Source organism: Apteryx mantelli, chromosome 8 (genome assembly GCF_036417845.1).
Source record: "Apteryx mantelli isolate bAptMan1 chromosome 8, bAptMan1.hap1, whole genome shotgun sequence".
Lineage (NCBI taxonomy): Eukaryota > Metazoa > Chordata > Aves > Apterygiformes > Apterygidae > Apteryx > Apteryx mantelli.
In genome coordinates this window covers 17,968,780-17,984,019 of record NC_089985.1, presented here as the reverse complement: position 1 = coordinate 17,984,019, position 15,240 = coordinate 17,968,780, and the positions used below count along the sequence as shown (strand labels likewise).

The window sequence follows — 15,240 nt, the reverse complement described above, 5'->3', positions numbered from 1 at the left end:
CCAAAGTCCTGAAGCCTCCCTGACAGACTGACAGAATGACTTGCAGTAACTTATAGTCTTTCTGCGTGCAGTCACACAGTACCTCACATACACAAATATGTCCTTAGAGGGAACTTGTAAGCATCATTAAACAGGTTTTTTTGTTTTGTTTTAAAAAGATGGTTAGGAATGGGGCGGGGGGACTAGCGAAATGACTAGCGAAAGCATCACAGCAGCCTGCTGGTGGGGAGGCTGTGGAGCGATCGTTGTCTAGCCTGGTCCCAGAGATTCCCACGCACCTACCAGGAATGACGTGGGCAGCTTGGGACAGAGGCATGGACTAAGAAACGGCTTGGACTGCCTTCCTCTGCAGGTCTGTATCATACCTGACTCATCGATAATCTCTGTTAGCTCATCTTTTCCTGACAATTATTCATGAAAAAGGGGAGTTTCTGGAGGTAAGGTTCTTATGACTGGTGATACTGCAAAACAACTTCGTGGAAGACCAAAGCAAAGCTCCTTAAAAAAAAAAAAAATACCCTCCCTCCAGTCAACTACTTAAAATACAAATGACAGTTCAGCAGGACAGTGTCAGTAGAAGGTAAAATGTAACTTTTGTAATTAAATCTCTGTTGCTAATACAGATTACGTTTTTCTAGCTTTTTTTGACAGCACTTAATTGGTTTCTAGGGCAGTAGGTTTGTTGCCAAATGCCTCTTGACAAATTACTTCAAAATAGAGTAGTACCCTCTAATAATAAAACAGGGACTTCAGTTTTATATTTAAGAAATAAATTCACTTATGTAATGAGATTTCATCTTGCATATTATACAGTTTATAATTACATGTCATAAAAATTCAGTATTCTGAACCTAAAACTAATCCGATCAATCATTACATGCTTTCCCAATGTCTACAACATTATTTACTGGTTTTTTTTGTAATTTTTCATCCTTTAGAGCTATCATTTTTCACCTGCTACTTCTTTATCAAACCAAACAGATTTAAAAGATTTCCAATACATACGTCACAACATATGCCGTTATGTCAATTCATGAATATTGACTTCTAGGTGTCCTAAATTGTGTTCCAAACACATGCAACACAAGGCTTGTAAAGAGCTCTTGCCACTCCAACTTCTCAGAGATGCTGTCAGTCCTGACAGACTGTTTTGGATCTCCAGCTACTGATAGATGCTTATATAAATTGTGATAACGATAGCTTTTGCCAGTCTTTCAAAAGCGATTAAATTGCAGCACCTCTTTCTGACGTAGACTTTGCTACTTTATCCAGTGCCCTTATATTCATGGTTTGGGAAGGCCACTGAAGTGTCATTGCTGAGGACTGCTTTTAAATAGATTTTTCAATCTCAATTTTGAGAAAGCTGCTAAGCTCAAAAATACAGCTATATTTGCCGAGATAATTAACATATAATAAGCTACAGAGAATACTTAATCTCTGAGTCTCTTCAAATAAATTGCGGGTATCTTTCAAGCAAATCCATATCACAATTTATTTTGATGATTGAAAATAAAAGCTAAGAGCTTAAAAACATTACTGTGAAACAGATTTTCTGCTTAGTAGAATAGCAGTTATCTCTCTTTATAAATGCATCATCACATTAAGGTCCTAGCTTTGTTTTCCCATGAACAAAAATTTTTGGTAAACAGCAACAGCAAATTTTCACAACGGTACCAGCAAAAGCTGCAATACCTCCATGACAGCAGTAATCCTACCTGCTATATTTTTCACTCAGTTTTAGACTTAAAGTGCAAGTTTACTTCTAGGCCTACAGATGGACACATACTGAAATGATGGTAGATGTTTTATCATACTCCTGTGGCCAGTCTTCAGTTTAATCCACCTTTCAAAATTTCCTAGATTCCTCATCGTAGTAGCTCCCGAAGGTATAACCAAGTTGCGTTTCTTGTCCCAGTTATTCTCAGTTTATACCAGGATCAGAATGGAGCATTTTTTTGAATTTTCTTAAAGAAAATGTAGAACAAAGTCCCCTTTTCAGGTAAGAAAATGGACAGGTGAAAGCTGAAAGTCTTGCATGCTTACAGCAGGCAGTTAGTTTAATAAAGAGCACTGTTACAGTCAATTTATAACTTAATCTACCAAGTTACTGAACAATGTTTTAGTATAACTCTTGATTTGCTTTATTTATACAAAAACAATTCTATTGATTTTACTTTGGGATAATTGATTATTTTTAGAGAACAAGATTAGTCAACAATTTGCAGGTATATTTCTACTGCAAGGCAGTAAAATTTCAGATCCTGCACTAAAACTTGCTAGTTCACATAAATGACTAAGTGCACTGCTATTTACTGCATTTTATTAAGTGCCAAACAATGAAAGAGACTAGCCATACTACAGACGCCTTGCAATAGTTTGTTCATTTGCCTTGAAAGAAAAACAAAACAAAACAAAAAACATAATTTAATAAAATTCCACACAGTTTGTAAGAACAACCAATGTTAACGTTACGATAGATTTACTGTGCTGACCGAGAGCGTGCTCTCTGCTGATAAGTGAGGGCAGACTGCCAGGTTCACGTGCGCAGATTAACGGAACGCGGATTAACAGCGGTCTTTGCACAACTGATGCGGCAGCCGCTCCAGCCCAGCGAGTACAAAAGGCATTGCTTCGGCATCAGGGTGCCTCTGTGCCCTTGTTGCTGTGTGTACGGACTACACAGAGCTGGTAGTGAGGCTCTCCTTATGTTTACATGACAGACCCATACCTCCTGCTAAATGCGGCTCACTATTTTCCATAATAGGAAGAAAGCACTGCTCCTTAACCAAGTAACTGCCTACTACAAACATGCAAGATTTTCAGCTTTCCCCTATCCATCAGGAGGGCATTAAGAAGGATTTCTCTCCACAAAGCTTAAATAAACTAACTGATGAATAAAGATCTTCTAGGTAGCCTGCAAAACAATTCACAGATTCTTCTTTTAGAAACAGCCTAGTCACCATACTTAAATATATTTAACCTAGCAGAGGTAAGCTCCATTCCTAAACTTTTATTTAAATAAACTTTTAACCTATATGAAGAGATACAAGGAAGTTCATAGCAGCAAGCTGACAGCCAAAAGCTGAACCGCACAACTTAACAGTGTTGTTAAAATAGGTAGAAAGTGTTCTTTACAAACTGTGTTCCCCCCCACACACACAATTTTTTTTTTTTAAGGTAAAGAAAAATATTTTCTGAGATGTTTAGAAAACATTTTCTAGCCGGCATCCTTCACAGGCTTCTTTAATTCTTATCACCCTTCTTTCACCTCTTTTCCCATGTTGGGGTTCAGATTTGTTTGTTCTTTCCCCCTTCCCCCCCCCCTTTTTTTTTTAAACGGGAAAATGAAGTGAATGACAGGCTAGCCAAAAAATTATGCACTGGTTTTCCCATGAAAGCCATGAGACTTTACTTTGGGAAGTACTACCTTCTCTTGGGGTATACTTTCCCTTTAGTCCCCATCAGCACTCCAACAATAGCAGTTTAGTTTATTTAGTAATTTACTATATATATTAATTGAAAGATGTGCTGCAATATTCTCTCCTCATTCTAGCAAAAGATTAAATATGATGGACATAATTTCTCATTAAGAATGACAAAATTTACTGGTATTTCTGAACTTGCCTAGTTATATTCCTCTGGCAAAGGCAAATGTAAGGCCAGTCCTGTATGCATCAGGGGTTTTATGGAGGGTCTGAGAACGTATTTTCATGTGAACACAAGTAGCACATTCCATTCAATAGCTCTGCACAGCTGAAATGAATGCTATAAGAGCAGTTAAAAAGAACAGATTTTGTTACTTCACCCACAAAGACTTTTATAGATACAAATTTAAGTTGCCAGATACATTGCTGGAACCCTGAATAGGACCAAAATCCTATATAGATTTTGTACTGAAATTAAAAGATACACGAAAAATAAATAAATTCTTCCCAAAAATGAAAATTAAATCTTTTTCTTTTTGGGATGGGGGAAGGGAGTTGGAAACATGAAGACAAAGCTGTATTTTTTTTAGCATTAGAATTGCTGGAAAAGACCAGACAAGAATTTCCACTTGGTACTTTTTACAGCTATAACTTCAGTGTCAGTAGCTCTGCCATCTTCTGCATTAGTTGCTGCACTTGGTCTACAAGCAAGCAGACAGTCTTCCAGGAAAACCCGACGGGTGTTGCAGAAGGCTTTGTGGTTATCTTTAAGTCTTCCCTGAATTTCTGATATTCACATCTGCATCCTATTTTGGAGCTAACTCCTGCCTTTACTTCCCTACAATCCTTGTTTCAAAAATCGATGCTGTGTCTATTTTTTTCCACAAGAGAGCTTTCTAATAAGTAACAGTACTCTACTGCAATTTCTCTTTTCAGCTATTGGTAGGCTAAGATGTGTATGAATAAAAGTAAGCTTAGAACGATTCCATTATGTAATTTGATTTCAGCTATAGCTCAGAAAACCACAGAGGTGACTCAGTTTGACTGCAGCCAATGCTAGTCAGCATTTACAGTGCAAAAGAATGACATTAACAGCAAATAATCAGTCATATAATTCAGTTTCAAAAAAGGAGCAGGCCTAGAACACACACACTCTTCAGTCCCACAAAGTAACAGAAATAAAACAAGCCCCCAAAGGACTCTCACTATCACCTGTATTTGTTTTGTCACCCTGTACCTGCTGCAGAACCCATGCCAAGCCACTGCTGCTGTGCACACGAAGCAGAAAAAGGCAACGTGTTCTAAGCAGCTGTGTCAGATGGTAACAAAACCTCCAGGCTACGAGTCAACCTAAGATGCATGAAAGAAAGGTAATAGGAGACTAAGTTATCAGTGAAGCTGGTAAGGGCAGAATAAACTATGAAGCGTGTAGCAGTAACCAGGACCAAAGTAGGAACAGGCATGTTTTGCTTGAGGGATCTCAGCATCCACATTGCCTTTGGGATGGGGATTTACTAACTGAAGCGAGATGGCTCATCAGACACTACAAGACCAGCAAGAATACTGGATTATTTATCACTATTTTCAAGCAAATAAGAACCTTACAAGGAACACAGGTGCAAAGAGACAAATCTAAAACTCTGAGTGTCTACAGCAGAAATTAAGCAAAAAAAGAAAAAGAAGAAAAAAAAAACAACCAAGGAACAAACTAGGCACACCTTAAGACTACATTATCCCAGCCTAAAACCACAGCTGCCTATTTTTGTGTGGCACATTAGACTCTGAGGTGAAATAAATAAATAAATAAATAAATAAATAAGCAAACTCAAGTTCTGCTTCATGACTACGTTTGCCTGTTATTTTAATCCTTCCTAAAACATACTTCTCTGGAAGATGCTTATATATCCTGAGTCAGTTAATATCAGATTCTGGTATTTTAACTAACAAATTATGGTATCTATGGGCTCAAGTCAAGTAACTGCAAATTCTTTTTATGTGCCCTCATCTTAACAAGTAATTCACAACAGCAATGGAATGGAAACTTGTTACATCATGCCTAAAACCAGAAACCAAACTCTTCAGGGCAGAAGCCATGTCTTGCTGCTTTGTTCTAGGAAGGGTTTAGTACACTTTCTGTTGCCTTCAAGAGTTAAAGGAATTCTACAGCAGGAAACTGCATGTAGCTGCAAGCTGACTGGGGGAGCTGCTGGAGTCCTTCATCAAGGATAAATATTCCTCTGATGAGATGGATTGTCATTTCAAATGAATGCCCTCTGTGAGAAGAGGCCAAAAACCTGGATTGCCAGATAAGTTCACTGCTTACTGTCTGCTATCTCAAAGGAACAGATGCAGATTCTAGCTATGGGTACAAAATTGGAATTACCAGTTCCCCTCCCTTCCACGTTTCCCTGGCTATGACTAACTTAGCAGCAAGGACGGCACCGCAGAAGAGCAAAACTGGTGCGAACATCGCAGCGTAGTCTCTGCTCCCTTCTCAGGGATTCACTTCAGAGCAGCTCTACTCTAGTCCTGTAAAATGAGTAGCCTTTGGCAGCTGGGCCACAGTAGGTGCGATCCTAGAGCGCATCTTCCAGTTTAGCTTCTTCTGAAAGAAACATAGTTTGTGCTCTCCAGGATCACTCCAGCGCAAACCAGAAAAGCAATGAGTGGGAAGAATATGGAGATCTGCCTCAGAAGTGCATTCTTGATTGCAACTAAAAAGCTAATATAGACACACCCAATTACACCTCAGTTATAGTCCTGATTTACAGACTGCTACAGAGAGAATTACGGCCAGACTTCGTCACAGAAGACATCTTTGAGGAAGAAAGTACCTTGCAACTAAATGGATAAACTGCTTGGATGATAGTACACTACTTCGTATTCTTAAAAAAAGAATTTTTTTAAGAATACAGATAGATAGATAGATAGATAGATAGCATCAAGCACGGGAAATTAGGAGGCAACAATTTTTAATCCCACTGCTATTATGGATTTATTGCTGGGATTTTGCTAGAGCCATTCAATCCCTTTGTGCCTCGGCTGACAATTTTGGAAGCGTGTGGAACATTTAAGTGCTTCTTGATTAATGAGAGTGCTTCTCAAAAATAATTATACGAGGGTGAAAGTAAGATCCCCGCTCAGCTAGTTGATGTTTTTCTGGAAGAGTATTTCCCAAATTAGACACAAAGTTATTCAAAAACTATGCTTTTTGACTGTATTACACTTAGTACAGATTTTATATTTTCCCGTGCTGAGATGATTATACAAAGAAATATTTGGAAGTATGGCATATATTCCTGGAGATTGTATTTGTATACAGGGCATTCACTAACCTTTTTCTAGTCACCAAGTTTTATTTGAGAACTAAATATTTAAAATGCTATTTTATTTTTGTTGCAAACATTTAGACTCCCTTACAAAATTGTGATGGATTTTTTTTTTTTAATCAGATGAAAATGCTTTCTATCAATATTACAACTTATTTTTTTTTTTTTAATGTTGACCTCTATAAGAATGAGGGCAGAAGAACAGATTTTTGGCACAAGTCTGGAAATAGTCTATAACATTACCATATATGTATATGCTCCTTCCACCACCCTCTAATGCACATTTTATTTTTAAACAGGTTTTTAGGATTTCACACTATTATCCTGAAGCTTGAAATTCAATTGGTCTTGGCTCTGCCACACTGGGGACAGAGACTGGGCAGTACAGAAGTCCAGAGCCTGGGTAATCACACAACTTCAGGTTCCCTCAGGCAGCAGGGAAGTAAGAGACGCTGATTCTTTATTCCTTTTCCCCAAATGGCAGCTGGGCATTACAAGGACTTGTGGGAGGGTGGGCGTTTCTTAATTCTTCACCAAATGTATTTATTCTTCTCTGCACTTGAGACAAATTGACAGAGATCACCAGAGTATCAATACAAAATGGCTGGCCTGATTAAATATCAGAATTCTTGCAAAAGGACTGGGCTTTTCATAAATACATTATTCCCTTGATATTGCACTATTGACATAATGCAGAAAATTGTCTCATCAAGAACTCCCCTGGTTTATCCTATAAGAACAGATACATATTTTTTAAACCTAAAGAGACCAAATCTGTATACATGAAGAATGTGAAAAGAAAATCTAAGTTGCCTGCCTCTTAGATATCTGACTTTTGAATATTTAAGTCAGTTTTGCTGATGAAATAAAGCTTTCTTAAAAGGTGACATTTAAAAAGAGATAAATCAGCATGGAAATATGAGTTAATCTTGACTTGAATACTGATCTACTCATCTTGTATGTGAAAGTATTAAAACAAAATCTATTTTGCATAATTAGCCCAACTGAAATGTTAAGCCTTTTTTAACTTCTATAACCGGTCAAAATCTCACATATGATTTCCATATGGAAGCTCCTGCCTATGTCAGACTTTTTTTCTTTTCTTTTTTGATGCAGTTGCAATTTGCCTACTGAAGTAAGTTTAAGTTTCAGGAGCAAAAATATGCTGGCTCTTGATTCAGCATTGTTTCAAATACAAGCTCTGGACTACTTCTGCGCTATTCAAATCTCTAGTATAGCAGAGCTAAGACCATATGAACTTCAACCTGGAGAGTAACAGTGTAATATCTGGCTCTTTTGCTCCCCTACCAAGATAATGGTACAGGTAGATTCTATCAAGTAAAAATATTAAACAAAAATAAACATATAAATTAAATTTTACCAGCTTATAATAAATAGAGAAAAGAAAGAGAGATATTATTGAGGAGCTATGTAGTATTATCTCAAGATGCAATCTTTCTGGAACAGACAGTTTCAATTACAAGTTTTTAATTGGAAAAAGCCTAAAGAATAATCTACCTTTGTGTTTAACTGAGAAAACAAATAAAAAACATCTGCACAAACCAAGCACTATACCAATTAAAACAAAACAGACTCCATATGGACTTCCCTAAACCCAGCACAGAAGATGTTAATAAAAGCCTCTGCTACTGTTTTTGGGGCATTAGTTTCGTAAGCGTATCTTTCCTAATTTCATTCCACTGGAGGAAGCTAATCACATACATACAGATTAAAAAAAAAAAAGAAAAGAAAACTGCAGCTTCTCAAATTAGACACTAGTGTAGCTGAAAGTCTGCCATGACTAACAACGATATTCTGCATATATTCTGACCCAAATGCATGAAGAATGAAGCATACACATTCATTTCATTGACTCTTCAAAATCTTTAATTAGATAAGGTGCTTCCTAGAGAAAGGTTGAATTAATGCTATCTAAGATACAGAAAAGGCCAACTTTGACATGCCTGGATTAGTAAGTATTCCAGTCACAGATGTGAAGTAAACCAGCACTTTATCACCACACCTATCACCTTGCAACACGCACACGGCAAACAATTCCAAGTCTGCAGACCGCAGCTACATGCATTATAAATAAAGCACAAGTTAAGCCATTCTGTACTCAAATATCTTTTCATATTTTCATAATATAACTCACTCATACCCCTTTTCCGCTGTAGAAATACAGTACAACTGAGCAAATAACAATAAATGCCCCTTATAACACACACCAACGTCTTTCCCATCTTTGTGAGAACGACAGGCTAATGTAGAGAAAGATTACCATACTATTTTCCATTAAATTACTCTAAATTAGATTGAACATAGGTGTAATGCAATCTGGTCTACCAGAGGAATGGATGAGTTAATTACATATGCAAACTTCCTGTTCTACATAATTTGAAAGAAAAATCATTTGATGCTTTAAAACGCGATGTATATCTTACTTTGCAAGATTTGGAGAAACTACGACATATGGAACACTAGGAAAAGGTACTGAAAGATTTCGAGGGGATAATTTTAAAACTCCTTCAATACTGTAACAACCAGATTTGAAATTCTCTGCAAACTTTGCTAATTATATAGCAAGGGAAAAGATTGAGACTTCACAATTAAGATACACTAGAGCTGCTAGGAACTGGCATATGGACAGTACTGTAACAAGACAAACAGCAACCCTTGGGCTCACAATATTAGTACTGACATTACAGCTGTTTTTTTGGTGGCAATAGTTTTAGATATGGCTGCCCTTCTGCCCCAGGCATCTGTGCTTCCGCTCTGGCGCTCCCTCTCCCACCGCCTCAGCACAGCTGGGCACAGCTGCACGTGCACAGGCCCAGCAGCACCAGGTCACTCCTCTGCCACTGGCACTGCGGTGGGGACGAAGGACCTGGGCAGAGCAGGCGACAGGCAACGTCGGCTTTCCAGCACTGAGGCTGAAGAGCTATTTGCTGGACTACACCTAACCGATGCAGGGAGGGAAGACACAAACACTCACCCAGCACTCTGAGCATTTTGAGCTCTTGAGCTCTAAAGATTAGCAAACCGCAGTAGGGAACGCCAATATGTTTCTCAACTGCCAGCTCCAAGAAGGGCTGCCCTTTACAACTACTCGGGCAAGAACTAAAGGGAACCCCCCCACGCCCCCAAAACCCAGCACACACCCACAGATGCGTAAGTCCAAGTCAGCAGCCTTGCCTTCCGTCAAAGGCTAGAATGGAATTAAGTTCTACAAAAACACGAACAGTCAGGAAGTTTAGCCTCTTAAAATTTGTCTTTTATAAACACCATAAATGCTTAATTCTAGAACACTCTTGACTGTTGTAATGTCCTCTGAATTTTGTATCACTTCACAACATCTTTTGCCTGATATCCACAGCTTCTTTCACTGAAATGCCTCTTGTTCTTTGCAAAAACAACCTGCCCCCCTCCCAAAAAGCTGCCATGCCCCCAAATACTGGGGGGGGGGGGGGAAAGAATCCCACAAGATCAAGAGTCTGGCAAAAACTCAAGTGCATTCACTGATCACAGCTTAACTCAGAAAATAGTGTCTTGCTAATTTTATTGCTACTGTTAAAAAGTTAGTATCTTAAATATTAAGCAGGAAAGAGTTCTCAATTAAAAAACAAAGTTGTGGTGAAGAGTTTAGTCCTAATATCATACTAACTTACTACTGTTACTTCTAAAAAGGAAAATGAGTTAGCAGTGGAAATGAATAGGCCTAATACTTCTTGGCGATACTGTATGGACAAAATCATTAATTGCTAATTAGTAGCTTTTATTTCCCACCTGTAAAGGCTCTCTGACCAGTCTATACCAACTGATCAAATAGGAGACATTATCTCTACTTATATCCTGCCAAGTACTTTTTAGTTATCTTATACTTTAGTAAGTGCAAATTTCTAATAAGTTAATGATAAAAATATAGCTGTATTAATCTTCACACATCTCCATTCTAGCAGCAATTACAGGTCACTGACCATAAAAAGTATCAAAGGACTTCAAAATGCAGCAGTCAATCAACTCCAGTGGGCAGATTTAAACAAGAAATATCCTGGGAAATCAACTGTAAAGTCTAGAGTCAGCTAATGGATCACAGAAAGTTTATAGAAGTGCATTATTAGGCATTTAGTTCCTTGTGCCTAACATACTCTAATCTGAAGAGTCCAGATTGTGCCACAAATGCCTCTACACAGGGAATGAAACAGGATTTCCACTGAAATCACAATAAAAATTGCAGCCGATTTCAAATGAACAATCTTGAATAAAGCTTTGCGTGAGAATGGAAGCTGGCTGCTCAACTCTTTGTAGTATCATATTTTTTATGACAGTTTTATATTCAGTAGAGAAAATGGAAAATTTTCCACCTCTTTTACTGTTTAAAATGCTTTAAATATATTTAAATCTTATTTCATTTCATATATAACCCAGGGGAAGGGATTGGCCAAAAGTAGCAATACTCTTACAAATGTTTTTCTCAAATCCAGTCGATGAAAAAAGCCCCCAACTTAAGAGCTTAGTAATGGAATCATTCATCCATTGAACTGATGTTTTAATTAGCAGTTGTATAAAGCAAAGACCTGTTATTAAAAGTCTCCATAAAAGAATAAACCATTGTTTTGTTTTACACAAATTTAACCTTTGACTTAAATTTAACTGGTGACTACCAAATGTTATTAGGTTGGTGTATGTCAGGATTTAGCTTTTAACCAAAGGTCTCTAGAAGGAAGGAGAAAACTGTTTTCAAACCATTTTTTCCAAACAAAGAAAAATTCACCTGCAATCACTGCTGTAAAATTGGAATCAAAGAGATCATATCGTTACTGTTAAATTCAAAATTTAACACTTGAAGTAGAACTACTAGTACAAAGGAAATACACCTGCATTGACAGCTCTGAAGAGATGGAAAAACAATAAGCCTCCCAGTAACAAACCAGATCTAACTCTTGATAAAATATTTAAAATAATGATGCATGTTAAAGAGAAACAAATATGCAGTTATTGAGAGTACACAGAAAACCAGAAGAAACATACTAAACATGGAAACACTCACCATCTGAATGGGTTTTTTGTGAAGATCTCGTTCAGTCACCAACTTTTCTTGGTCAGTGACGTAAAGGCCTTTTTGTGCCAGAGCTTGTATAACAGCATCATGACCTAGAAGCGGCTTTGCAGCATCGCTCTTGAGAATAAGGCTCCCAGCACGACAGTAGAGTTCTGCCGACAGCAGCAAGTTAACAACAGGTGGTTTAATGTGCTCCTGGTCATACTGGTCTGTGTAAAATGGTTCTCGCAGTTCTTCTGGAATGTTTTCTACAAAGATCAAAAGATATAAAGCATTAGCCAATATCAGAAAGGATAACTATATTATTAACTTTTTGTGTATATGGATTCAAAACTTTGTTAAAATCTCTTCAGGGGAAAGCCAAAGTCTTTACTCAGTCATCATGCTGCAAAAGCACTGGGAAAACTACATACAGAGTTCAATAAAATTAAGCTGTAAATGGAAACTGAAGGAAAATTCAGAAAGAGTTCCACATTGCAAAAGCCACACCGGAAGGCCAACCTGTGGCTTCAGAGTATCATTAATTTAAAATTTCTTGGCTTCTCCAAATACATGCCCAAACATTCTCATTTTCTTTAGCATAACATTTTATAGGTCAGACACATCATGGCAAAACAATGTCCATTTAAACACAAAAACTTGTCCTTATTACCATAATAAAATGGAAATTGAACAGCATATTTTAAGCACAGAATAATTCCAGGGACAAAAAGGGAAACTACCACGCATCATCCTTCTAAATTTCAAAGACGCAAGAGAAGTTTGCTTACTGTACTACCTATGTCAAAGATCACATACCGCAGAATCAGCATGCTTACCTGGATGTCTCAATAGAATTAAAAGAATGGGGGGGGGGGGAGGAAAAAATATTTTCAAGATCCTTCTGACAAAATCCTGAAGTGTTATTTGCCCATTTGTGTTACTGATTTTCTTTTAAGTGGTGGGCTTTTTTCCTTTTTAAATGAACAGGCCTGGCACCAATAGAAAGCTATGCAGGATTCTGTCAAGTTATGCTGAGATTTTAACCCTAAAATTGGAACTCCAAGAAGATCTATGACAGCTTTTCCATATACTTACACAACAGAACATAGACAAGATATGCTTATTATTGTCTACCATAAATATAATAGTTATAATTAATTTGATATTAGATCAAATGAAATCAAATCACCAGTGAAGCAGAAAATAATTTAGGCACGGTTTCAGAATTCACATTTCTACATGTAAGCATTGCAAGATGCTGCATTTTCCCTGTAAGGATTTCAGTCTCCATTGTTAAAAAATTAACTAAGCTAATGGCATTTATGGGAGAAGGAACATGTCATTCTTTCCCCGAGCCAAAACGGAAAAGCCTATTTAACTCCTAGAAGGAAGGGGGGGTGGCAGGGGGAAAGCATAGGAAAACAGTGAGGCAACTCCAGATCTCAATCCAGCTCCTACCCCTTTCCCTTCAGCTGGCTAAATGTGTGAGGACAGACAGGATTTGAAGTGGAGGGTGGAGTAAACAGCGCAATATGGGTGGCGGCAGAAGAGAAAAAAACAGAACCGGCCATCACAAGATAATGACAGATTATCTTCTTCCTCATACATATTGTATTACAGCCATGTGCTTCCATTAAGAGCTGTGGAAGAAGAGCCAGCCTTCTCCTAGCCGTGAAGGGAGAGGATGTGTTACACAATGCAAAAAGAAAAAAAAAAATTAACAAATGTATACTTTCTTAAACATCACCCTTCTTGTAAGTAAAGTAATGAAGGATAAGATATGGCTTTTTATTTGCCAATTCAGAATATCAAAAGGGGGGGGCAGTGGTGTAATTTCTAATTTGGTTAAAACAGAGCTAAAATTTGGCTAGAAAGCTGACATTTCTGCTTTAGACTACAGATCAAAATATAGTCAGCAAAACTAACATAGCCGGGCCTTTGAAATAAAAGTCTAATGCCTAACAACATCACTTCTTGAAAAGATAATAGAACTATTTTGAAAGAACTACCAGTGACAGCCAGTGATACTCTTAGGACACGAAGAATTTTCTCAGCTTGGAAATATTAAACCGGGCAGAGCTATTATGACAGTTTCCAACAGTTAAATGAAAGATAGTTTCAAAATGAAATACATTTGGAATAACTACTTTATACAATGCAATCTTCTCTTACCACTTCCCAGCTACTTCAAACACTTATTGATTCTACACATCTCACTGTCATTCAGTACTGTAAAAAGCATTTATAATTAAGCAACTCAATAAACAATTCTATGCATTATTTCCATCTATTGCCAGTCTCAGTCCTATCTGTCCTTCTTTCTTTTCCCTGTTTGTCCACACATCATCTATTTAAATGTTACACTTATTATTTCTGAGGTCCCTCATGATCCATCTCCACTTCACCACCAGCTCAATCCTCATCATGATTCTGTCCTCCATAATTTCAACTGCCAATTTTTAAAGCACCTTCATGCTAGAGGGCATTATTTGCTACAAAACGTTTTCAATCTCACAATGTACAGGCAGCACATTTTGCCTGACCCTAGAGAAGGCAAAACAAGCCAAAGGAACCCTGCACCTTTTTTGAATCACATGGGAAGTTAGATGGGGGTGGGAGGGGAGAAGGAAATAGGAGGAGGAGATAAAGCCATTAGTAATTTCTTATAAAGAAAAAGCTAAAAAATAACTAATTTAATCGTCTTGAGGCAGGAGCAGGTAGCTACACACAAACAGAAATCACAGCCTCTGTGCTTTAGATCCACTGAAGACAATGACAGATTTTAAATCTAAAAGTTTAAGCAAGAAGAGCAATCCAAAGACAGGAAATAACAAACTTGTCTCCTGGTGAGAGTCACTTCTGCTCTTGTCAATATTACAAAACATACCATAAAATAGCAAGATAAGATGCCTTAGATGCATTTAGCATGAAAGAATGACATCTGCTAACCGAGGTTTTAATAATAAATCCCAATACACTAAAATCAAGATGAGAACTAACAAAGGCAAATAGAAGTATTCCTACAGAATATTCCTGCATTTGAAAAATATAGCAAGAGACAAAACGAAATGTATGCTATTTCTTCATTAATGTTCACAGAAAAAAATCTGGAATGGAAAGATATTAGAAAAATAGAATATTGAAACAAGGTATTAGGAAGAGAAAGTGACTGCATACATACTAGTTATGAAAAGCTACCAAAACACAGTGAGAGCATACCAATAAAGAATCAATGCTGTAATAAGATCAAAAGTTCTCTTCACAAAAATTCTCCTAATAGTTGCCTTCTCATAGACAGCAACACATGCACTTTTTCCCCATTTACAATGTATATATCCAATTTTTGATATCAGAATCGACCTTTATATAGCAGGTAAACTAAATTCAGAAGATTCAAACCGTGTTCTCGTTTTTAATATAACAAAATAAGTTTAAAAAAAAA

General features: G+C 37.3%; 1 protein-coding gene across 5 annotated transcripts in view; it reads right to left on the bottom strand.

The window, feature by feature from the left end:
* CAMSAP2 (calmodulin regulated spectrin associated protein family member 2) overlaps window positions 1-15,240 on the bottom strand; it is a 97,832-nt gene that overhangs the window by 72,336 nt on the left and 10,256 nt on the right. For all 5 annotated transcript variants that reach the window (XR_010884838.1, XM_067300795.1, XM_067300796.1 and 2 more), the window contains exon 2: window positions 11,805-12,064. Coding sequence is in view for 4 of the 5 variants with exons in the window: in XM_067300795.1 (XP_067156896.1) it covers window positions 11,805-12,064 (260 nt within the window). In the remaining variant the exon portion in view is untranslated. The remainder of the gene's footprint in view (window positions 1-11,804; window positions 12,065-15,240) is intronic.